This window comes from Malaclemys terrapin, chromosome 1 (assembly GCF_027887155.1).
Source record: "Malaclemys terrapin pileata isolate rMalTer1 chromosome 1, rMalTer1.hap1, whole genome shotgun sequence".
NCBI lineage: Eukaryota > Metazoa > Chordata > Testudines > Emydidae > Malaclemys > Malaclemys terrapin.
Window position 1 is genome coordinate 272442840 of NC_071505.1, and position 26755 is coordinate 272469594.

General features: G+C 43.2%; 1 protein-coding gene across 3 annotated transcripts in view; it reads left to right on the top strand.

Annotated features, from left to right (window-relative positions):
• MYO16 (myosin XVI) overlaps nt 1–26755 on the top strand; it is a 588255-nt gene that overhangs the window by 476902 nt on the left and 84598 nt on the right. For all 3 annotated transcript variants that reach the window (XM_054013071.1, XM_054013089.1, XM_054013080.1), the window contains 2 exons: nt 3905–3985; nt 4235–4440. In XM_054013071.1, the coding sequence (XP_053869046.1) occupies nt 3905–3985; nt 4235–4440 (287 nt within the window). The remainder of the gene's footprint in view (nt 1–3904; nt 3986–4234; nt 4441–26755) is intronic.

The window sequence follows — 26755 nt, forward strand, 5'->3', positions numbered from 1 at the left end:
TAGTTTTGTCTTTTGACATACAGCTGTAAAAAATCAATTCCAGCCACAGGATTGCAGAGTTTGCTCTCACATCTATTTGTGGGATGATCTATGCAGGTAACGCCAGTGAATACTAATGGGAGTTTTTCATATAAATGCCCTTGGAAATTAGCATGACAACAGTTTACTCCCACTCTCAGTAAAGTCAATAGCAATATGGCTATTGACTTCAATGGTGCTGGTTTGAACCCTAGACCCTTAAAAAATGGTTTGAACCCTAGACCCTTAAAAAATGTGTTTATCATACCTTAATCTCCTCCTTTTTTCCAACACGCAGCCTACAGAATCTATCCAGGGAGAGTATCAATTAATTAATTAAAGTATCCATTCATTAATTATTATTTAGAATAACGGGACATAGGAGTTCTGTCTCCATACAAACAAAATGACCCCATTTTGAAAGCCATAACCACAACACCTTTCTTAAGTTTATCATGGGGGTGAGGGTGGGGGGCTTAGAAAGCAGAAGAGGCCACGCAGGAGGAAGGAAGAGGGAATGCTCATAAGGTTTTATTAACTGGAGAGGGGTGATTTCCTCATGTGTTTGGGAGGGCTTTGGCAGCTGTTTGAGACTTGTCTCATTACAGTAGGCAGTGGGAAGAGATGAGCTAGGAGGTGTCCATGTGTGGGGATGGATAAGGCTGGCAGATGTAATTCAGATAGCAATGATTTGAAGTGCCCATGTCACTGACTGGTAGAAGGAAATAAGGGTGGGTTATGGTTTGGGAGGGGAGGAGAGGTAGTAGGAGGTGATATTTTTAGGTAGGTGATGTCTTTAGAGGTGGGTTAGTTGTGATTCCCAATCTTCTGCTGCTTCCCACTTCCTCTCTACTTTAAAGCTCATTTCAGCCTTAGCTCTTTCACGGGCTTAGCTAATTTCCTGTGTTTCTAAATACGCCCACTCACCTGCCTATCTGTGTGCTCACAGGCAAGATTTCCTCATTGATTTTGGAGCATACTACCACAAAATGAGTTTGTGCTCCTTTGCAGCACTATCTGTGGTGGTGGTGGTGATGAGGGTAGTGCACCAGTCCAGTACACAATTGGATCTGAAATCTGGTCATAATTCTGGAATGCACAGTAGGTCATGGTAGACCTGGTGTCTGGTCATCCTCCTCCCAGTGAGGCTACAAACAAATTATACTCCAGACTAAAGGCTGTGAAACTCCTACAAGCTGTGTGGCCTCCTGGCACAGAAGAGACAAAAAGCCAAAATAGGAAGTTATTATTCATACTCTCACAACTCTCATGTGATCACATCAGCTCTTCTCCTTCTAGCCCCTTGGTAGCTTCCTGATGCAGACTTTTTTGGCCTTGCTCTACACACTGACCTTTCCCTTGCATGGATCAGCCTTACAGCAGCTTTTATAAACCAGAAGACTAAATATAAAGTATTTGACTAGCTAAAGCTTTTTTATCACTGTTGACTCTTCACTGTGACTTTTTTGGATCATTGTGCTTCATTTAACTGTTAATCTGCAAATAGAATCATAGAAATACAGGCTGGAATGGACCTCAAGAGGTCATCAAGTCCAGGCCCCCTGCACTGAGGCAGGACCAAGTAAACCTAGGTCTTTCATATGCAAGAAACCCCACGGTAGGCATATTTGGGATAAATACACCAATTACAAGATTGTTGGGAATTAAAACTTTAAAATATTGTGGAAGTAGAAACATATTGTAGGTTTCTCCTTCTAACAGTAATTATGGAGCTAGACACCCACACTTTCTCTTGTAGATCTGACAGAGGAACAAGATTTTCAAATATAAAACATTCTTGTCAAAGCCAAATTTGGTGTCTGTGAAGAGCTGAAAGGAGATTTAGAGTGTATCTGGAGAATTAAGACATGATTTGATACAACCCTTATTTTTGAATCCAAAGCAGAAAATATTCAAGATTAGGATAGTTTTGATTAAACTCATCTTCTGTTCCTGCCTCCCTGTTCTCCAGTAGCCCTAACCCCAGAGGGAGGAAGCAAAGCTGTGGGTGTAACACCACAGACTGGGAGTTAAGCAACCAGAATGTTGTTCCTGGCTTTGCTACTGAATCAGTGAGTGAATTTGAGCTAGTCACTTAATTTGTGTGTGTGCCGCAGTTTCCCTTATCTGTAAAATTGAAATGACACCTGCATAAAATTAAGTTAATTACCCACATTTCTAAACCATTTTAGGATCTATGGACGAAAAACATTATAAAAGTGCTAAGTGTTGTTATTAAGAGATCAGGGCTCTGCAGACCTCCAGTCTCTGTTCGAGGATGGAGATGAATTTTTTTTTCAAATCTTGTTCCACGCTGTGTGAGATTTAAAAGAGTAAACAGCTGCAGTGTCCAGCACAGTGATTAAGTTGTGGGGCAATGCAATTCTTCTATAAACAGGATTTGACCTGGATGTGATTAGATGACTATGTACACTTGCATTTTGGTACAACTGGATAGGATGGGAGTTGGCTAGAACATACCAACTCTGAGACAAAGGGAGTTATGGGCCAAGTGGACTAGAAAAATGGAACTGAAAGAGGGCGAAAGGATAAAAGATTGTCACAGATATGTATAAGTATCCATGGATGTGAATAGTATCTTAATTTCTGTACTCTTGATGAAATCTTCAGGAAAGTCTACAATTAAAATGCTTCAGTTGCGCTGCTGTAGCAGATCAGTGAAGATGCTACTATGCTGACAGGAGAGCTTCTCCTATCAGCATATTTAATCCACCTCCACAAGAAGCAGTAGCTATGTCAATGGGAGAAACCCTCCATAGCACTGTCTACGTGGGGGGGTTAGGTCGGCATAATTGTGTCATTCAGGGATGTGGATTTTTCACAACCAAGAACAACATATTCATACTGATGTAAGTTGGTAGTGTAGACCTGACATTAGACCAGGGATTCCCAAACTTGGTTCATGGCTTGTTCAGGGTAAGCCCCTGGCGGTCCGGGAACAGTGAACCGCAGCCACTGGGAGTTGAGAGTGGCCGTACCTGCGGACGCTCAGGTAAACAAAGCATCTCACGGCCCACCAGGGCTTACCCTGAACAAGCTGTGAACCAAGTTTGGGAGCCCCTACATTAGAAGCTAGTTGTCTGCCAGCCCTAATTTAGAAACCTCAGCAGAAGAAGCCAGCTTCTTGTGGCTCTTCTTAAAATAATTAATCTTTACAGTATTGTCTCAAAGATACAAAGTGGACACTATTAAAAGGTTTTGTTTTCCGTGCTTACTAGTAGATATTACTGGTCCTGGTGGTACAGGAAATACCCGCTCATACTAATCATATTTTACATGATTTTAAAAAAATGTTTTAACTACATTCACCTGTAACAAGAGGAAAAAAATAATTCAGTCATGAATATCGGGGCTTTTTCATTCATAATTTACCATTAGCCCTGGGAATTGTTGAATCCCACAGCCATTCAAAACCCATCTAGTGATGAAGGGGGTCTTCGCAGAAATAAGTATTATGATATACAATCTGTATGTTACACTAAATCTACAAGCTCTGATGCCATAACATTTTTACTTTGCCTCATTCTGAGAAGGAATGATTTTACATATGCACACATACTTATTTTCAGTGTAACAGTACATTTACATGCTGTCTTCAAATGGAATTTTGCACATACAATCATACAGGACCACTTTTGAAATCAAAACTTTATTAATAGCCTTAGTTATGCAGTTTTCTGAGGGCATCTAGCTATTCTCCTGGCTATTTTTGAAAATCTAGCCTCAAGTGATTTTTTGCTATATGACATGATTCAAACACAGCTTTATATTTGCCTCTATTAGTGAACTGCCTTACCAAGGAAAATTGTAATACTTGGCCTGTATTGGTATAACCATATTCTGTGTACACTTTTCTCACCCACAGTTGTTGAAAAAGAAAGGAACTTCCACATTTCTTCAGAGACTGGAACGAGGGGGCCCACTCACTATGGCCACACAGCTCAGGGTTAGTAAATGTTTGCTGGATAAAGATTTATAGAAGAGTTTTAAGCACAGAATGAAACTGTACAGATTACAAGGACAAGCAGAAGTATGATTTGCCTGTGTAACCAATATGTGCATTCAGGTCAAGCCTTTTAAGAAAATGATGTGAAATACATTTTTTTAAAAGGTAGATATATCTTATGTTATGCAACTCTTTCACTTCTGACAAATGACTGTTTGAGAATCTGTTGGGTTTTATTTCTCTCCACAGAAATCACTCTCAGATATTATTGGGAAGCTTCAGAACTGCACACCTCATTCTGTTCATTGTATCAAACCCAATAACTCTAAGCTGCCAGACTCTTTTGATAATTTTTACGTGTCTGCTCAGCTGCAGTATATTGGTGTCCTAGAGATGGTGAAAATCATACGGCATGGTTATCCAGTACGCCTCTCTTTCACTGACTTCTTGTCAAGGTAAATTCTTTTGAGTTTGATAAAAGCTTTTTATTACCTACAGCACAGTGCCTTCTGTCATATTGTGTAAGTGTTTACACTGTTATTTTGTTGATGAGCCTTTCAGATTTTCTTTAGAGAAAAATTACTTGAGCTGGCATAGAGCACCGTTCTTTAAATTGAAGGAATCATACACATGATGCATAAATAAATCTTATATAGGAACTATTTCTTGATTGAGCAAATATGTAAATGATTGAACTTTAGTAGCATCAATATATAGCGTAAAACATTAGCATAGTATCTCCATGTAATTTTTGTTTTAAATTGGTTTAGAACAGGAAATGGTCACATCACTTTCATCATCATTTTCTAGTTTGTTATTGGGCTCTTGTGAAATCTAGTATTCATATCTCAAGTGCTGGTTTATTTTGGTGCTTTGTCTGGTGAGGGGTTACAAGTGTTTATACCGTAAATCCACATTTCACTGCTGCTATCAGGAAAAAAAAGGGAATATTTGAAAAGGTGGGGCAAAGGGGAGGAAAGCAGAAATGTACCACCACTTTTGGGGCCAAACCATCACTTTTTTCTTCCTCCCTTTTAATCACTGGTTTTTGTATATTTCTGTTTCTGTAACATTTTCATGAACTTCTTTTAATACTGCAGCAAAATTAAACTGAATGTTGTCTGATCAAAAGAAATACAAGAAAAGAAATTTGACATCTTTTCATATATTTAGGTGTATTATTTCTTACTCCGAGAAGGGAGTACACTTAAAATACTTATTTTGAAACGATTATTTTGATTACAGTAACCGCTAGTTTGATGATACTCTGCAAGCTCACCAAACAGGAGAAAAACAGCTCAACACTACTCTTCTGCAGAAAGGTGCTGCCTGCTAACCTCAGTGCTACCAACCTGCAGTGCGGGATGGGGGCCACTGCGGGGAGGGAGCCCCTACTCTCAATTGAGTGCATGGAGTACATGTCACAGGACCATGCTTAATCCTCTTTGCATGTTTTGCACTGTCACCATCTGGCCAATTGTATTTAGATTTTATTTTTTGGAAATTGGAGGAGGAACATAAGCCCCTTAGAACAGACCTTGGTCTTCATTTACCTTGCTAAAGTGTTGTGATGAAGTGGGAATGTTCTTAATGTTTTCTCTGAATACTGTGTGTGTGCGCCTCAGTTTCCCCTGTGCAGTTCTTAAGTATCTAGGTGGTGTGATAAGGGTGTGTGATTGTTGCAGAGCCCTAAAGGGCCAGTCTGATGGTGTCTGCACAGAGAATGGCTGATGCCCTGTCTCCTGGCAACTGATGGCCTCGGCCCCTCCCCTGCAAAGGTGCCAACTGAAGGTGTTGGAGAACAAAAAGATGAGGTAGCCTCCTGGCCCTGGAAAGAGAGAGAGGCCAGAGGAGGGGCTGGAGGGGGTTTCAGTTTGGAGCTGGCTTGGGAAATGGAGGGGGGCCCAGATGGGACTCTAGCCTTCCTGGCTCCAAGATGGACCTGATTTAGGGGTCCTGTTCTCGTACCTACAAGCTCTGTTTTGGACTGTGTTCCTGTCGTCTAATAAACCTTCTGTTTTACTGGCTGGCTGAGAGTCACATCTGACTGTGGAATTGGGGTGCAGGGCCCACTGGCTTCCCCAGGAGCCCCACCTGTGCGGACTCGCTGTGGGAAGCACACAGTGTGAGAAGGGGATGTTGAATGCTCCAAGGTCAGACCCAGTAAGGTCGAAGCTGTGTAAGCTTCTTGCCCTGGAGACAGTATGCTCACAAAGAGGAGACATGCTCCCCCAGAGTCCTGACTGGCTTTGTATGGAGTAGTTCCAGGGCATTGCCCGGTGACTCCGTGACAAGTGTCATGTGTATTTGTCATCATTTGCACTTGTACCAAATCACCATTGTAACATCCTCAGTATCCATGGGTTAGGCTGTGATTTAGTCATGGAGGCCATGGAAGTCATGGAATCCATGACTTCCAAAGACCTCTGTGACTTCAGCCAGTGCCGGCTGGGAGCTGCAGGGTTCCCTGCCACCTGCGGAGGCAGGAAGCGGGGGGTACCCCTGCAGCTCCTGACCACTGTGTTTTGCAGGGGGAGCCCCACAGCTCCCCACCACTGCTTCTGGCCATCACAGGTCGCAGGAGGGATCGGCCGCTCCCAGCTGCTGCAGGCAGCAGGGGTGACCCATCAGCAAGGGGAATCCCTGCTGCTCCCAGCTGCTGTTGGTGGCAGGGGTAATCCCCACTGCTCCCGACCCTGCGGGCAGCAGGGGGAACCTGGTGGCAGGGGGAATCACCACTGCTCCCGGCCACCGTGGGTGGCAAGAGGAACCCCTGCCATTCTCAGCCACCGCGGAGGGTAGGGGGAATCCCCAGAGCTCCCCACCATGGCAGGTGGTGGGGGGATCCTTGGAACTCCCAGCTGCTGCAGGTGGCAGGGGGGACCCTGGCAGCTCCCAGCCACAGTGGGAGGCAAGGAGGATCCCCAGTGCTCCGGGCCTCCACAGGAGGCAGAGGGGAGCACCGCAGCTTGGAACAAGGTTGTAATGATTTGTAGATAGGCCTATAAGCAAACATTTTAACTGGACACTTCAAACTCAAGAAGATCTGTCATTCTCAGAGGCCCAAGGGTTGAGAGATTAATGCATCCCCTACCTTCACTCTCAAAGAGTGAGTGCAGTGACTCTTTGATTGGCTGAGTTGTAATGAATGTAGTTGTGGTACTCAGCAGCATTTGTTACCAATTTGAGGGGTTTTCTTTCCTCCAAGGCTGAATTTGCTATCTCTACAGTGTTCCCAGCCTTTGCCAGTCCAAGGAGCAAAGGATAATTGTAGTAGATCTCAAAGCACTTTACAAAAAGGTAATTGAGGGCCGGATCCCGACTTGAGGGTATATCACACTGCTGCTAGACCACTTGTTCAGTCCCATTTTAGGGGGGTTATTTTTATGTTTTATTTTTTGTACTAGTCTCTATTAATATAACCTGGGTGATGTGGCCAGGATAAATAATCGGTTAAATGGTAAGTTTAAAAAGTGAATGCTTTTCTAAGGGCAAATAAATTGATTGATTGTTTGAAGTAGTGGCCTTTGTGGAAAAGGAATGGTGTAACGGGACAAATGGGTATCATATTAGCAAGAAGGTACTGTTCAAATTTTCTGGGCTGAGTTTAGATTAATTTGTTTTATTGTTTATTAACTATGAATAAATATAAGTAGTCTCCAATATATGTGATGAGTCGTTTTGTAATATTTTTTGGGGGGGGAGGGGTCTGAAGAAAGGAAATTGTAAAGAAAAGGTTTCTGTATACAAAAAAGTTGCTTCCTGAGCAATGATACTTTAAACATTAGCTGTAATACTATTACTTTTTTGGCTTAATCACTTCTGGAATATAGAATTAAAAGTTAACAGTTGCTCAATAAACTAGTCAATCACCAAGGATCACTGACCTAGACTGAAATCTTCTGAAAGTTCTGGTTAAGTGGAAGTAGTGCCAGTTACTGTCAATGAATATGTAATAAATACTATAAATAGATACTATTAAATGCTGTTAAAACAGCACGGGTATAATTGTCAAATGATAGATATGATTACTGTGGGATTTGCCAACTCTTGCTGCAGTAGTTCTGCTGAACGTGCCTGCAGTGTTGGCTCAGTTTCTAAAGCTTATCAAGCAGCATACAGTAAAACAAAAGTGCCTACAATTATTTAAAACTTTTGAAAAATTATATCCACAGCTTCTGCTTTAACCGCTTAAGAATTTGCACATCTTGGGCACATCTCAAAAAAGATATACTGGCATTAGAAAAGGTTCAGAGAAGGGCAACTAAAATGATTAGGGGTTTGGAACAGGTCCCATATGAGGAGAGATTAAAGAGGCTAGGACTTTTCAGCTTGGAAAAGAGCAGACTAAGGGGGGATATGATAGAGGTATATAAAATCATGAGTGATGTGGAGAAAATGAAGAAGGAAAAGTTATTTACTTGTTCCCATAATATAAAAACTAGGGGCCACCAAATGAAATTAATGGGCAGCAGGTTTAAAACAAATGAAAGGAAGTTCTTCTTCACACAGTGCACAGTCCACTTGTGGAACTCCTTGCCTGAGGAGGTTGTGAAAGCTAGGACTATAACAGGGTTTAAAAGAGAACTGGATAAATTCATGGTGGTTAAGTCCATTAATGTCTATTAGCCAGGCTGGGTAAGGAATGGTGTCCCTGGCCTCTGTTTGTCAGAGGGTGGTCATGGACGGCAGGAGAGAGATCACTTGATCATTACCTGTTAGGTTCACTCCCTCTGGGGCACCTGGCATTGGCCATTGTTGGTAGACCGGATACTGGGCTGGATGGACCTTTGGTCTGACCCAGTACGGCCATTCTTATGTTCTTAGATTTTGAAATCGTAGCCTCCCTTTTTATGCCTGCACTTTGCATACACAATCAATGTCATACAGACATCAAAGTAGCTGATTTGTAAGCAAAAATCTGATTTGTGGAAGAAATCTATAATCTTTTCACTAATGTATTTTTCTGCTGGAAAGAAGAAAAAATAGCAACAGAAATAAAAAAAAGACTGTGTTCACACAGCCCTCCCAAACCATTGTACGTTCTAGTTTTTGCATTAACAATCACAATGTACCATACAACCTACGGACAGATGATGTCCAACCAGACTTTCACTGGGAACTGGGTAACAGACTTGATGTTTGTTGGTGTCATATGCAACTGCAGAACATGCATAATATCCAAGAACCACTAGTGTAGAATCACAGGGACAAAAAGCTTTGAGGCACTGAAAGAGTCCAATCATGTTAGCAGCACTTCCTAGGCCCTAACCTCTCTGTATCAATTAATGAAATGGAAGCTGGCTGAGCTTCATGTCATTCATCTCACTTGGTGCTCAAGGCAAACCTGTAAAAGCCATTTGGGGTACAAATGTCCATCCAAAGTAATGAGCCAACCTTCAGTTTCTTTCTCACTGAGGCAGAAGGACAGAACTGTTAAAGTACATTCAGGTAGGATGAGGCAGTAATGTGCTCCTGTTTTTCTCATTCATTATTTGAAACAAGTTTATTATGGCCCCATCTTTCTCAAATTATTTTCTAAAATGACATTTTGCATCTTGGATTAGAAACTAACAAAATTAAGGCTAAAAGAGAACCTCCCTGCCCCAGGTACAATTTGTATGTGACACTTTTGTATTCTAATACAACCTTAGAGGAGCGCCTCCTTGTGGGCATTTGCCAGGCTTTTTTTACTGGACCCAAACTTTGAGTCCCATGTGTTCTTGACTTGCTGGGCCTGGGCAGAGTTTAGGTACTGTGTCTCTGGCCCTGGCCCTCTACTCACACACTCCATGTCCAGACCCAATGTCTGACAGCCTTCTTGGCAGTAGGGACCTCACAGTCTAGGCCCTGAAACTAGTGACAGTTCCTTCAAGCCTTCCCAGCAGCTGCTGCATCATGAGACAGTTCCACTGAGACCGTAGAGTCTATAGTTTACTGTTCCCCTCCGTGGAACTACATGACAGCCTAGGCAAGTAAAGGAATTTTCAATCACATATCCACTTTGCTCACAGAGAAAAAAGAGATATGCAAATCTATCAAAGAACACCAAGCACACAAACTGTAGAAATCATAGATATGTAGGACTGGAAGGGACCTTGATAGGTCATCTAGTCCAGTCCCTGCACTGAGGCAGGAATAAGTATTATCTAGACTACCCCTGAGAGATGTTTGTCTCACCTGTTCCTAAAAACCTCCAGTGACAGAGATTCCACAACCACTCTAGGTAATTTCGTGCTTAATTACCTTGAGAGTTAGAAAGTTTTTCCTAATGTCTAACCTAAATCTCCATTGCTGCAATTTAAGTCCATTATTTCTAATCCTGTCCAGTGATTAAGGACAACAATTTATCACCTTCCTCTTTATAACAATGTTTTATGTGCTTGAAGACTGTTATCGTGTCCTCCCTCAGTCTTCTCATCTCCAGACAAAACAAACCCAGGTTTTTTTAATCTTTCCTCACTGGTCATGTTTTCTAGACCTTTAATCATTTTTGTTGCTCTCCTCTGGACTTTCTCCAATTTGTCCACATCTTTCCTAAAGTGTGGTGCCCAGAACTGGACACAATTCTCCAGTTGACACCTTATCTGTTCTGAGTAAAGAGGAAGAATTACATCTTGTGTCTTGCTTACAACACTCCTACTAATATACCCCAGAATGATGTTTGCTTTTTTTGCAACAATATTACATTGTTGACTTATGTTAGTTTGTAATCCACTATAACCAGGGCCGGCTCTACTCACCAGCAAAACAAGCTGGTGCTTGGGGTGGCACATTTTTAGGGGCGGCATGGCCGGGGCCAGAATGCCGCCCCTAAAAATGTGTCCCAGCCGCCCTAGCTCACCTCTGCTGCTGCTGCCACGGCGCGCGAATCAGCTGATTTGCGCGCCGCGGCGGCTCGGGGTCTCCCCCTCCCTCCCAGGCTCTGAAACCTGGGAGGGAGGGGGAGATCCCGAGCGGCCGTTTCGCGCGCTGCTGCTCCCCCTCCCTCCCAGGCTTGGGAGCCAGGGAGGGAGGGGGAGAAGCAGCGCCCGCACTGCGGCCATTCGGAGTCTCCCCCTCCCTCCCAGGCTCTCAAACCTGGGAGGGAGGGGGAGACTACGAGTGGCCGCGGCGCTGCTTCTCCCACTTCCTCCTTTCCTCCCTCCCTCCTAGGCTTGAGAGCCTGGGGGGAGGAGGCAGGGCTGGGGATTTGGGGAAGGGGCGGAGTTGAGGTGGGGCCACGGGTGGGGTAATTAAATAAGCGTTGGGGGGGGCGGCCAAAATTGTTTTGTCTAGTGCCGGCCCTGACTATAACCAGGTCCTTTTCTGTAGATTCCTTCCTAGGCAGTCATTTCTAATTTTGTATTTGTGCAATTGCTTCCTAAGTGTAGTGTTTTGCATTTGTCCTTCTTGAATTTAATCCTGCTTATTTCTTCAGTTTGTCAAATTCATTTTGAATTCTAATCCCGTACAACAAAGTGCTTGCAACCCCTCCTAGCTTGGTATTATCCGCAAATTTTACAAGTATTCTCTGAATGCCATTATCCAAATCATGATATTGAATAGAACCAGATCCAAGGCAGATCCCTGCAGGACCCCACTCAATATGCCCTTCCAGCCTGATGTGAGCCATTGATAACTACTCTCTGAGGATGGTTTTCCACACAGTTGTGCACCCACCTTGTAGGTTAGTCTAGGCTATATTTCCTTACTTTGTTTATGACAAGGTTCTGTGAGACACTATTAAACACCTTACTGAAGTCAAGCTATATCACATTATTGCTTCCTCTCACCCCCCATCCACAATGCTGGTTACCCCATCAAAGAAGGATATTAGGTTGGTTTGATGTGAATTGTTCTTGACAAATCCATGTTGACTGCTACCTATCACATTATCTTCTAGCTGCGTACAAACTGATGGTTTGTTATTTGTTCCATTATCTTTCTGGGTGCCAAAGTTAAGAAATCCCTGCCTCTGTTTCTTCACTACTCCAAGAGTCCTTTGGGATTTGGTCAATGTCATTTCACAGTTCCAGGACTCACTTCTCCTCTTCCTCCTACCCATTCTTGACTATTTCTCCTTCTGGTCTCTTTACTTAAAAATAGCTTGTGAGACAGTCTCTCTTTTATAAAAGTGCAGTCCCCTTTTTCAAGACTATCCTCAGGTGATCTTAGTTGGGAAGAAATGGTTCTTCGAATAATGTCCCTATGGGTGCTTCACTTCACATGTGCCATGTGCCTTTGATGGAGGTTTTCATTAGCAGTGTCCAGTTAGCCCATGCATGCACTGCTGATGTCCTCATGCCCCACACCAATGCTACATCAGGCTGCGTGGGTGAACGCCCTCAGTTCCTTCTCAACCACCTGGGCCTGAGGCAGAGATTAGTATGTCCACAGTGTACCTGGGCTGCTTGCTGACTTAGATCTAACTTACTTTATTTTAGGTTAGCTAGTTACTTAGTAGTGGTAGTTAGTTAGCTACTGGTTATTTGAGAGACTGTTTTATTTCTTTTGGGGAAATCCTCTCTGTGAGCAGCATGTCTGGTTCACCAGGGTTTAAATGTCACCTTTTGTGTAAGGAAGCTATCCTAGTCAGCGACGGACACCCTATGTGCATTTGCTGCCCAGGAAGTTGCATGTCTCACAGAAGTGTAACTTCTAATTAGCCCTCAAATCCAGGGCACAGAAGAACTGGGAAATCAAGCTACAACTGTTAATGATGGAGCGCTCCCTTCACCCTGCTTCAGAGTCAGGTCAGAAGAACCCCTTTGTATATCCGTCTCCAAGGTTCTCCATCACCTCTTCAACCTCGGCGCAACATTCTCCTACAAAGGAGGCTTCCTCTAAAGGGAAAGACTTCCTTAGAGACTTCCTCTAAAGATCCTCCAGAGACTTTCTCCTCGAGGCTCAGTACTGTAGAGGCAAAGGGCTCCTCTGGTACCAATAAGTCATGAAAATCCCATAGTTTTTCTAAGAGTAAGCATAGCACTGAGAAGACTCCAGTACCATCTTGTGGAGATGGTATGAGCAAACATAAAAGATCAGTACTGTTGGACTTAACCGTTTTTCCAGCACCCCACTGAGCTCTTTGGTACTGTGTAAGACTAGCCTTCATCTAGGTCAGTACTGTCTGGGAAGCACTCAGAATCCTCAGTACTGTTCTGCAGGGACAAATGTACTGGGCCACCAGTACCACGACTCAACTCCATTCAGTACTGCAAGACTTTAGGTACCTAAAGAACTTATTGGTAACTGCTGAACCACAGTCTCCATTGCTTGCAGGTACCAACTCTCTCAGTAATGAGAACCACTCAGTCTCCGGACACTTATACACTCCTGGTACCGTCACCTCCCCTTTCGGTTGGAACTCCCCCATTAGGGGCAAAAAGAGGATAGTGATGGAGACCTACCTTTAGTATTATCAATATCTGTCCAGTATTCTTCTGTGTACCCTTGCAGAAACCCCCTTTCTCAAAGAGACATGGAATATGTGTGGGAACCTCATCAGTCTTGGTGGGAGCAAACCTGGATGCCATCCCCTCCCCCATATGGTCCTCAATGGCCATATTGGGATCCATGGGCAGCGTATTGCTGACAGCTCTCCAGGGCCACGCCCTTCTCTCATTGGGATGACAGGGACATTCAAGTTTCTTGTCTTCAGCAACAGGAGGAAATGTTCACGGATCAGGAGGCTAGGGCAGACAAAGAATATACCCCTCAAACAACAATCTTGTCCTTATCGCCTGATGAGGTGGTAATGCCTCCTCCTCCATCTATGGCTGGTGATTTTTGGCAGTTTCAAGACCTCATTAAATGGGTGGCAGACTCCCTACAGAAACCTCTTGAGGAGATTAAAGAATCTCAACATAAACTGTTGGATATTCTTCACTCTGTGACACCCTCCGGAGTTGCCCTTCCTATCAGTGAGGCTCTGCTGGAACCTGCAAAAACCATTTGGCAAACCCTGGCTACAGTAACATCTACAAGTAAGAGAGCTGATAAAAATATCTTCCCACCAAGGACTCAGAGTTCCTCTTTTCTCACCCTATTTTCTCACCCAAACAATAGTGGTATGAGTCCACCATGTATGACAGAGACTAGAAGGGACGTTCTGGGGAGAAACTCTTACTTATTGGTTGCTCTACAATTCCTCATTGCAAATTACCTGGTGCTGATGGCCAAATAAAACTTTACAGATTGTGCAGAACATGTTTCCTTTATTCAGCACTTTCCTCCAGAACAAATGGAACAATTTCAGACTCCCACTACTGAGGGGCAGTTCCTGGCCAGAATATCTCTTCTGGCAGCTCTCAATGCTGCACATATCTGCACAGTGTCAGAGGGGTAGCCGTGTTAGTCTGGATCTGTAAAAAGCAACAGAGAGTCCTGTGGCACCTTTAAGACTAACAGATGTATTGGAGCATAAGCTTTCATGGGTGAATTCACCCACGAAAGCTTATGCTCCAATACATCTGTTACTCTTAAAGGTGCCACAGGACTCTGTTGCTTTTGATATCTGCACAGGGCATCCCAGTTTTCCAGAATACGGTAGACGATCGCCTGTTTGATGGACTGAAGTTGTTTGCAGAGAATACCATGAGGCTTGCACTTTTGTGTCAGAACATGTGAGATTATGCCTTCTCTGGTTCTAGGGGTGGTTCAGATCAATTTACTTGCCAAACAGGCATGACATAGACAAACAGGTGTCAGTTCTTTAACAGGGAAAACACTCTCTCTAGACTGTTGGAAGGCTCATCACAATGTAGGAGAGGGTGTTCCCTTCTTCCAACCAACACCTATGATAACTGTTGTGAGGCAAACTTGCAGCCAGCCCAGTGCTGCTCACTTAGCTGCCATGCCTGCTACTGACCGACTCCAGCCCTTCATCCACCTCCTGACCCCCAGACCCTCGGACTGACTCCAACCCTTGGCCTGCATCTGGACTCCGACTACAATATCGATTTGGTTTATCTACAGATTTGGATAATCCTGCTTCAACTTTGGCCCGCATTTGGATTCTGATAATGACACTTATGGGCTTGCCTATGAATTCTGACTTGGTTCTGACCCAAGGTCTGTTCCCAGACCCCAGTTTCAGCACAGCCCCCAGCCTGTTCCTGACCCTCTGTCTGACTTCGACCACCTCTCCAACCACTAGGCCTGACTGCCTGGAACCAGAGCCTAACAATTATACCCATGGATGAATCTTTGTTAGGATGGAGGGTGCATCTCAGTTCTCTCATGGTACAGGGCAGGTGGTCACCCCAAGAAACCATCCTCTATATCAACCTGTTGGAGCGTAGAGAGGTCAGAAATGCCTGTCTCCATTTTCTGCCTTTCATCAGACACAGGTTTATCAAAGTCATGAGAGACAACGTGCCCTGCATATTCTATATCATTTGCAGGGGAGGAGCAAGAACCCTCTCCCTCTGAGCTGAAGCAATTATGGTATGGAACTAGTGCATAAAACATTGCATAGGAATCTCAGCAATGTATCTCCCGGGCAGGTAAAAAGTCACAGACAATGCTCTCAGCAGGTGTTTTTCCCAAGACTACAAATGTAAGTTGGATTCCCATGTTCTTCTCAGCATATTTCAGACTTGGGGGTTTCCGGAAGTGGATCTCTCCACCCCAGCTATGAACAAAAAAGGCCATCTATTCTGTTGAAGGGGGGATCTAGGTCACAATTCCTTGGGGAATGCCTTCCTCCACGCTTGGATGAAGATGCTGTTTTATGTGTTTTCCCCCAGCACCTTTCATTCTCAGAATGGTACACAAAATCAGAGAGGATAAGTCCAGAGTTATCCTAATACCTTACCTGCTTCACCTAGCTTTTTGTCCAGCGATGAATCTTCCAATCACTCCTCAGCTCCTCTCCCAGAATGATAGTCATCCCAATCTGAGCATTCTCCATCTCAAGGTGTGGCTTCTTGATGGTTCATGGGGTTAGAGTCAACCTATTCTGCAAACGTACAACAGATATTACTAAAGAGTAGGAAAGATTCTACCAGAAATACCTTCAAAAGTGGAGAAGATTTAGTCACTGGTTGGAGCTTCAGAAAGCTGTTTATTTAAAAAAAAAACATTCAAGAGGAGTTAACATTTTGATTGTTTCATTCTTAAGACAATTTAAAAAGATGACAAAACTAATCAGTTCTTACTGCAAATATTGTGATGAGGATAAAATGTCACAATAATAGTTTCTTGTGATAATCATGGCAATAGGTACAGGGAAATACATACAATGACTATTTTAATTACAGTGTGATGGTTTTTAATCTGACTGCAATTTTGAAGTTCGCCGTAGAAATCATACTTCACTGAACTTAAAACCTGCAGTTCTGTTCAGGTTCATCTACACCCCTCATTGCTGTGGAATCTGATCACCTTCCAGAAGAGCAGTCAGGCATCTGACTGTTAATCTCTCACAAACAGTTCTTTCTTTTTTCCTCTCTCCTTTTCCTCAGAAGGAAATTATGAGAGTTTTTTTTAAAATATATATTGAGAGTGCAAAAAGTGGAGAAGCTAGCTTTGTGTTAGCAGGAAATGTTGATCTAAATATACCCCAAACCTTCTATGAAGAAAGGAAACTGCAGAACAGTCTGCAGACACTAATGAACAGGTTAGGCAGGACATTAGTAAGAATTCTGTAGTAAGTACACTTACAAAGTGACAGGTGATCAGATTGGCTGGCCTATTTTAGCCCTAATGAATAACACTAAAAAATAACTCTGCTCATAGACTAGTGCCTTGATGTATACTAAGACTCCATTAATCTTTATGAGAGAAACTGGTGTAAATTGGAATTGCTTCATTTTCTTGAATGGAGCAACACAAAGTTACATCAACTCTAGATTTGGCCTATTATGTAATATGGTGTCACAGATTTAGAAACTGAATTGGTGGTTCTCATTAGTGTTGATATTAGAATAATTTTTGTTTGACAAAATAAAATAAGCATTCTTCTCTTTGAATATAGCTTTCATGTACATTTTTCATGAGATCAGTGTTGAGTCAGCAGAAAAGATAGAGCACGTCAAAAATGTTGACACAGTCATTTTGAGGACACTGCAAATACAAATTCGAAATGTGAGACAGACAAATTTACCTCGACTCTGGATGCCATGTGCAAAGCTAAATCTGAGCAAGTCTGGAAGTGAGAGTATTTCTTTATAAGCAGACAAGGAAGTTTCAGGAAGCACCAAACTCTACCAAAATGCCTTCGTTAGTGAAAGGGGAAAACAATTTAGAGTTCTCTCAGAGAAGGTGCATATTGTCAATGTATATCATGGGCTCATCGGGTACCAATGTACATTAAAGAGAAAAAAAAATCTCATACAGAGCAAACTGAGAAATAGAATTGAAATAGAAACTGAGAATACTCAGTTTTTCTGGGGTGAAAATCTCTAGCACCTGGGACAGATCCAATGGAAGGCTATATTTATTTGATTTTGGCCAATGGAGCAATGCCAAGAGGCAGTAGCAGAGGTTGGTTTCTGGCCCTGTAACTCCTGTGAGCACATTTAAAAAGTCAGTTAAATGTACAATACTTCTTAGATTAAAACAACCTCGGGATCTGGTTTTTATCCTCTGTGAAGGCCCTTAATTTATCTGTCTCCCACATTCTCTCTTACTCCTCTATAACCCCCCAAATTAAATAAATATAGTAACTAGGTATATGCAACCCAAATAAATATTTTCCCAATATGGGCTCTTATTTTGTCTACTTTGGTTTCATTATAAATATTTTTCACATCCCCAATTACAATGCTTTCAGGGAAGGAAGGAGTTGATTGTGATGGGGGAGGTTCACATGTGTAAATAGTGTAATCAGAAGACTCTCATGTCATCAGATTACAGTAAGTCTATGTCTATACTACAAAGTTAAATCAATTTAAATTATGTCAATTTACAGCCACCGGTGCAATTAAACCACTGTTGCATGTCCACACTATGCTCCTTGTAGCTATCCCACTGTGCAGCTGGCTGCAGGGTGTTTTGGGAAGGGTTTGCAGTGCCTCATAGGGGGCAGGTTCAGCATCACATGATACATGTTTCTCAATCCCATCATGCCATGGGCATCCTATTAGGTTTCCAGCCGCTTTTCAACTGCCCTGGTAACCTGTGTTCTAGAGGTTTTTCTCCTTTTAAATACAATCTCTCTGAAAACTTTAAAAAGTTAATTCCAGTTACAGAGTTATTAAGTGCCAACCCTGGTATCTCTGGACTGACATCCTGGCCCAATTCCCATATATCCACTAGAAATTGACTTTTCCATCTCTCAGGGTTAACCAAATATTTATTAAAGGAATAAATAACTTTTTGTTATCCTGCTGTATCCTTATAATTTCCATGCATTTTGTGCATGCATGAATTTTAAAATTCAGGCTGTTTCCAAACAGGAGGACACAGCACCAAGATAGCATGGTAATAGGTGCCGTATGAATACCTAGATTAGAAAGCAACAGAGGATCCTGTGGCACCTTTGAGACTAACAGAAGTATTGGGAGCATAAGCTTTCGTGGGTAAGAACCTCACTTCTTCAGATGCAAGAAGTGAGGTTCTTACCCACGAAAGCTTATGCTCCCAATACTTCTGTTAGTCTCAAAGGTGCCACAGGACCCTCTGTTGCTTTTTACAGATTCAGACTAACACGGCTACCCCTCTGATACTAGATTAGAAAGATAGATTTAAATTAGATTTGATTCATTTGTCTTAGTAAACTAAAGTTCTTGACTCATATCCCAAAAAACTGCCCAAATTCTGTCAGAAACTAGCAACTAACAAAGTTAAAAGATTTCAGCCCCCCCTATGTTTCTATCAAGATAATATGATTCTTAACTACCTCGTAATTTGTGGGTAGCACATAATGACAAAGAAAAATGCACAGAAAAGTATATATGGTAGTAAGAAGCTTCATTAAATGTCTGACATAGGAATAAACCTGTTAAAAGAAAGTATTATCAGCCACTACTATCTCTACAAATCTGTACATATTAAAATGCTTCTAAGCAAATTCCTGTTAAACGAATAAACCTCTTAAATTAATAAAAACACAGGCCAGCTAAGAGAAAAAACATTTTAAAGAAATAAATCCATTGTACACTAGTTTATGCAATGCAAATATGTAAGACAGCAGAATTACCGGGTTAAGGAGCAAATTTTGACAAGAATAGACTAATTTACTTAAATAACGTAGCTTTAAAAGAACAATTGTTCAGTCATTGATTAAGTCAGTATATCTGTATTTCCCCATGGCCAGAACAAAATATGCTGGTTTACTCCCAGCTTGACTGCTAGTACTTTCCCAACATGTGACTTGATACTACATACATATAACTGCAACCCTTTCCAAGGCCATTCCACCTCTGTCTCGCCTTCTCTTTCGTGCCTCCCTGGTATCGCAAATGCTAGGCTTTTCTTTCCTGTCCCCTTAACACAAACAGATGTTTGCTCTTTTCTACACCACCTTCCGAAGATTCTGATATCCTGATAACCTCCACCAGAAGAAGCAGATACTAGCGGAGGCTGTCTAGGGCCTGATTCCCAGTCTGACTGAATGATGTGAGTGAGATAGGTGCTGTTAGTGACAATTGAAAGTGAATATAGAAACCTGATACACATTTGAATGTGTGGGTTCCATTTACTTATAGGGACAGGACTCACTAGGCCTTACTCTGCTGTGTCTTACACCAGTTTAACTCCATCAATTTCAGCTGAATTACTCCTGTCAGACACCAATGTAACCAAGTGCAGAATCTGGCTCATTGTTTCTACAGAGGTCTCAGGCAATGCCCCATGGAAAATACTGGGGTGTGTACAGACTGCATAAGCTATAAATACTCTTCTAGCTTTCACAAGTAGAGAAATCTTAGTGAAGCTGGAATTTCAAGCATCCTTATCATGGAGGATAGGTCCATCAATGGCTATTAGCCAGGATGGGCAGGGATGGTGTCCCTAGCCTCAGTTTGCCAGAAGCTGGGAATGGGTGACAGGAGATGGATCACTTGATGATTACCTGTTCTGTTCATTCCCTCTGGGGCACCTGGCATTGGCCACTGTCAGAAGACAGGACACTGGGCTAGATGGACCTTTGGTCTGACCCACTAGGGCCATTCTTATGTTCTTACAAACCCTCCCTCCAATGTTATTGAAGTGCACAAAGAGAAGCCCCCTCTAAAGAGAGCTACAGATAGACTTCAAGAGGAGCCTTCTTTGCTCTCAGGGTCTCAGAAGGGCTTAAAAAGGATCTCCTCATTGCCCTGAATTCCTTGCTACCTGAGCCACCAGTTGCATTGGAGAGATTATCTGCATTTCTGTGCTTATGGGCCAGTCAGCCTTGCAGCACTGGAGGCTGAGATAAGAACCATTAGAGCAAAAGAGACCTAGCAGTGGAGAACAATAAAAGCAGAGAAGAAAAGGGAACTCAACCTAGACTGAACACAAGGTTCAATTCTAAGAAACAATATTTTCTGTCAAGGTCAAGGCCTCCCTTCCTCTCAGTGCTTTTGCTTTCTGCTTTTGATACACACACACAATTCTAAGTAGTGCCTGCCTCAGCCTGCCAAATTGACTAGGCAGTGCTTACCCTGACAGCTAATGAGCTGCGTCTAGTGTGGGTGAGGCTGCACCAGGCCTGTCCTGGCTGGGGAAATGTACATGGATGGTCAGAAAAGAGCTGATCAGAAGGACAGATAAGTATCAGGATGGCATAGTATCTGCTCAGATCAAGCCCTGATTCTTCTGTGGCATGGTATAATAAATAACAACTGATAAAGGGCCAGATTGTGGTCCACTTACTCACATGGAGTAGTATCTATCTCCTCAAGTAGTCCAATTGAAACCAGCGTGTTCACTCACTGAGTGAGGTGCTATTCAACAAGAGTCAGAGCTGCAGATTCTGGTCCTAAGTCAGGCCTGTCTTTTACCCATTGTGTGTTTTTATGAGGCAGCTCACAGTAATGAAGGAGAGGATTCCATGCACAGGTTAGAATGAATACATGATGTGTGTTTCTAGGTTCCTTGCCTTCTTGAGAAATATAATTGTGGAGCAGAGAATAGTGTGATAAGCCTTACACACCACTTCACATCAGCTCCATGCTATACAATATCAAGTCTAGTGGACTGACAGGAATCCTAAATTTGCTCTACAATCTGTGTATTCTGTGTAGCAGTGCAGCATTCTGCTGCTTCTTCACTGATATGTCTCCTGTGTGGGGTGTGCGCATGCACCAGCGAGGGTAAACTAAAGGAAAGATCCATCTATCTGTGGTTAAATCTCAATGTTTACAGAGCTACAGGTGAGTTCTTATGGAATAGGGCTGGTTGCAGGGTGGATTGATTTAAATAAAAGTGATTAAAATCATGTTTAAATCCCCAAGTGGAAAGGCTACATTTAAATCATGGATTTTAATCAACTTTTCCATTTGTAGTTCAGGTATTTTCTAAAGAAAGGTGATATATTCTTACAGGTGATATAACCATTAAAACATGTTGATTTACAACTCAATAGAGCCTTTACCCTAGACTTGGTACTTTTTTTTTCTACCTGGAAGGGTAGACTATAACGATATCATTTATTTAAACCATTAATATTTTCAGATTCTTATTAATTGCACATTTTAGTGTGTTAGAAAATGGTCCATGATATTGTTTATTTACTAGATAATTAATTTGTTGCTCGTGATTTGTGTCAAGCTGCATTAGGATGGTAACTGGAATTTAATTAAACACACAAAACAGCATAAAAACATTATTTTTATTAAACAAAACCATCTTAAATGTTCTGGATACATTAACTTCTCTTATCAAAACATATTTCACATTTACAACTAAATGACTTATTAAATGGAGGGATTAACTTTAGTCAGCGAATTAATTGATTATTTCAGGTCAGCCTCAGAAAATTTTCAAATATGCCTAAGTGAAAGCAACTTGAGCGTAAATTCCTACTTGTCTAAGTCTCTTGAAAATGCAACAGTCTCCTAAGTTACTTAGGCTGTCAAACTTTTAAAATTAGTAGATCTCATCCTCTCCCTCATAATTTTTATTGATAGAATGGAAGAGAAAGACAAGTTTCCTGCTTTTTCAACTTCCAATTGATTTCTCAAAACTGAAAGAATTAGTCCAAATGAAGAAAATGTTCTTCCTGTACCTGCAGAAGACACTACTGCTATGAAAAGTTAGTTTTGCCCTTCAACAAACACTGACTCCTGGTGCTTAGCTAGTGACTTCCACCAGTTCATTGGTGTGGCTTTCTTTAAAACATCATCAGCAAACATGTGCTGCTTCATCTCCAGCCCTGAAATTTGTTATGGTCGGCATGACTGATGAGAAATTATTAGATGCCCATGTCATAGCAGCATTTTTCTTCATCAGCTAGGCATCTATCCTGGTACTTTGGGTTGAGAATATTGGCAGGAAAATGAGGTGGAGTAAGTACTTGATCCATCCACTTCTTTACTGCCTGCAATGTAACTTTGTTGTCGGGTATTTCTTCCTTTAGTTTCTCTTGAAGTTCTTTCCAAATTTCAACAGCATCAGCAATTCAGCAGCAATCTTAATGCAGTTTGTCCAAGGATATGGAAATAGGTTTGTCCAAGGATATGGAAATAGGTTTCAGTATATTCAGTATATCTTCTACACTTCTACACTTCTCATTAGTCCAATGTTGACCACTTTGGCTGTGATAGTTCCATCTATTTTGTCACAAATTGTCATCAAACTAGGCCAGTTCTTAATAAATAGCTCAAGGCAGCAGTTACACCCAATGATTTGTCTCCAGCGACAGCCTCATCTAGTGGGTACAGTTCTGGGCAGCAAATCCACCTAGTTGGTACAGCTTCTCACAGCAACTATGCCTAACAGGCACAGTTCATAGGTGGCAGCTCTGTCTAACGTGTACAGATCTTGGCAACAACTCCACCTTGTGGGTGCAGTTTATAGGTGGGGAAGGGAAACCTAGGCCCTCCCACTTCACCGGGTTCCAACCCAAAGCCCTGGGAGGCTGGTTTGACTTTGCCCACCTGGTGGTGCCTTGCGTCAGCCTCAAGTCCGCTTCTCTGAGTGACTTCCTAACTTCTTCTGCATCCCAGCTGGCTGCCGTCTGTCCCTGGAGAGTGCTGCCTTCCGGGCTTCCCACTCTGGTCCCAGACTCTGGGTGCTGAAGCTCCCCTGTTCCCGGCCTCGGTGTGGGCTCGGCTCACATCCTTCCCTGGAGCTCCCAGACCACATCCTTCTTCCTGGCATGCCAGCCCCTAGCCCTGATTGAGGTGTCTGGCTGCCTTTCAAACCCTGCCTCCAACCTAAGTATGCTCAGCACTGGAAGAGGGGTGGGGCCTTCTTAGCCCAGAGTTGCTCCTTAACCACCTCCTGTCCAGTGAGGGGTTTATACACACTGTTACACCAGGTTACCCACACCCCTGTCCTGGTCGGGGAGGATTAATTTGTTCTCTTCAGTAAAACTGAAGCAACAGAAGTATTTTGCAATTTCAAGAGTTTCCTTTATTCCTGGAATTGTACTTAAGTCTTTGGATAAAAGGTGCATCACGTGAGCACTGTATCCATATGTTATAAGTTTCAGTTCCCTTCATTATCTTCTTCTAGATTTCTTCTCATCCTGGCTACATGTGCAGCATTTTGTCAAAGCTATGCATTTGACACTTGAATTTTTGTTCACAGTTTGTTATAGCTTTTCCTGCTATTCCTTTTAAGTATTCTTAAAAGTATAAATATACGTTTAAGTATTCTCAAAGCTCCAGTATGAAACTGGAGAAAAGCCTGTTGAGTCTTTGGGTTAAGTGTAGATGCGAGAGCAACAAGGGTGATGTCATGGTGGGGGTGTACTATAGACCAGTGGTTCTCAAACTAGGGCCACCACTTGTTCAGGGAAAGCCCTGGTGGGCTGGGCCAGTTTTTTATCTGCCACGTCCACAGGTTCAGCCGATCGCGGCTTCCACTGCCCGCAGTTTGCTGCTCCAGGCCAATGGGGGCTGCAGGAAGTGGCACAGGCCAAGGGACATGCTGGCCGCCCTTCCTGCAGCCCCCATTGGCCTGGAGCGGCGAACTGCGGCCAGTGGGAGCTGCGATCAGCCGAACCTGCAGACGCAGCAGGTAAACAAACCAGCCTGGCCCGGCTCACCAGGGCCTTTCCCGGAACAAGGGGCAGCCCTAGTTTGAGAACCACTGCTATAGACCACCAGATCAGAAGGATGAGGTAGACGAGGCTTTCTTTGGACAACTAACTGAAGTTTCCAGATCACAGGCCCTGGTTCTAATGGGGACTTCAGTCACCCTGACATCTGCTGGGAGAGCAATACAGCAATGCATAGACAATCTAGGAAGTTTTTGGAGAGTGTTGGGGACAACTTCCTGGTACAAGTGCTGGAGGAACCAACTAGGGGCCGTGCTCTTCTTGACCTACTGCTTACAAACAGGGAAGAATTGGTAGGGGAAGTAGAAGTGAGTGGCAACCTAGGCAGCAGTGACCATGAGATGGTTGAGTTCAGGATCCTGACAAAAGGAAGAAAGGACTTCAGAAAAACAGACTTTGACTCCCTTAGAGAACTGATAGGCAGGATCCCCTGGGAGGTTAATATGAGGGGGAAAGATATCCAGAAGAGCTGGCTGTATTTTAAAGAAGCCTTATTGAGGGTGCAAGAACAAACCATCTGGATGTGCAGAAAGCATAGCAAATATGGCAGGCGACCAGCTTGGCTTAATAGTGAAATCTTTGGTGAGCTTAAACTCAAAAAGGAAGCTTACAAGAAGTGGAAATTTGGACAGATGACTATAGAGAAGTGTAAAAATATTGCTCGAGCATGCAGGGGTGTAACTAGGAAGGTAAAGGCACAATTGGAATTGCAGCTAGCAAGGGATGTGAAGGGAAACAAGAAGGGTTTCTACTGGTATGTTAGCAATAGGAAGGTCAGGGAAAGTGTGGGACCCTTACTGAATGGGGGAGGCAACCTAGTGACAGATGATGTGGAAAAAGCTGAAGTAGTCAATGCTTTTTTTGCCTCAGTCTTCACAGACAAGGTCAGCTCCCAGACTGCTGCACTGGGCAACACAGTATGCGGAGGAGCTGAGCAACTCACAGTGGTGAAGGAACAGGTTAAGGACTATTTAAAAAATCTGGACATGCACAAGTCCATGGGTCCAGATCTAATGCATCCAAGGGTGCTGAGGGAGTTGGCTGATGTGATTGCAGAGCCATTGGCCATTATCTTTGAAAATTTGTGGCAATCGGGGGAGGTCCTGGATGATTGGAAAAAGGCAAATATAGTGCCCATATTTTAAAAAGGGAAGAAAGAAACCTGGGGAACTACAGACCGGTCAGCCTCATTTCAGTCCCTGACAAAATCATGGAGCAGGTCCTCAAAGAATCCATTTTGAAGCACTTGGAGGAGAGGAAGGTGATCAGGAACAGTCAACATGGATTCACCAAGGGCAAGTCATGCCTGACCAACCTGATTGCCTTCTATAATGAGATAATTGGCTCTGTGGATATGAGGAAAGTGATGGATGTGATATAGCTTGATTTTAGCTGTTTTTGATACGGTCTCCCACAGGATTCATCCAATCCAGAAGTATGGATATAAGGTGGATAGAAAGTTGGCTAGATTGTTGGGCTTAACGGGTAGTGATCAACGGCTCGATGTCTAGTTGGCAGCCCTTATCAAGCGGAATGCCCCAGGGGTCGGTCCCGGGACTGGTTTTGTTCAACATCTTTATTAATGATCTGGATGATGGGATGAATTGCACCCTCAGCAAGTTCGCAGATGACACTAAGCTGGGGGGAGAGGTAGATACACTGGAGGATAGGGATAGGGTCCAGAGTGACCTAGACAAATTGGAGGATTGGGCCAAAAGAAATCTGATAAGGTTCAACAAGGACAAATGCAGAGTCCTGCACTTAGGAAGCAAGAATCCCATGCACTGCTACAGGCTGGGGACTGACTGGCTAAGTGGCAGTTCTGCAGAAAAGGACCTTGGGATTACAGTGAACAAAAAGCTGGATATGAGTCAGCAATGTGCCCTTATTGCCAAGAAGACCAACGGCATATTGGACTGTATTAGTAGGAGCATTGTCAGCAGATCAAGGGAAGTGATTATTCCCTCTATTTGGCACTGGTGAGGCCACACCTGGAGTACTGTATCCAGTTTTGGTCCCCCCACTACAGAAGCAATGTGGACAAATTGGAGAGAGTCAGGAGGAGGGCAATTAAAATGATTAGGGGGCTGGGGCACATGACTTATGAGGAGAGGCTGAGGGAACTGGGATTGTTTAGTCTGCAGAAGAGAAGAATGAGGGGAGATTTGATAGCAGCCTTCAACTACCTGAAGGGGGGTTCCAAAGAGGATGGAGCTCGGCTGTTCTCAGTGGTGGCAGATGACAGAACAAGAAGCAATGGTCTCAAGCTGCAGTGTGGGAGGTCTTGGTTGGATATTAGGAAAAACTATTTCACTAGGATGGTGGTGAAGCACTGGAATGGGTTACCTAGAGAATGTCTATAGTACCCGCCAGATCGGCAGGCAGCAATCGATCCAGCGGGGTTGATTTATCCCGTCTAGTCTAGATGTGATAAATCGACCCCCCGAGCGCTCTCCCATCGACTCCTGTACTCCACCGCCGCGAGAGGCACAGGCAGAGTTGATGGGGGAATAGCAGCAGTCAACTCAGCGCAGTGAAGACACCGCAGTGAGTAGGTCTAGGTATGTCGACTTCATATGAAGAGCTGCAGCCGGGCAATGGTAAGAGCCTTCTGAGGAGCACTTTTCATAATGTTA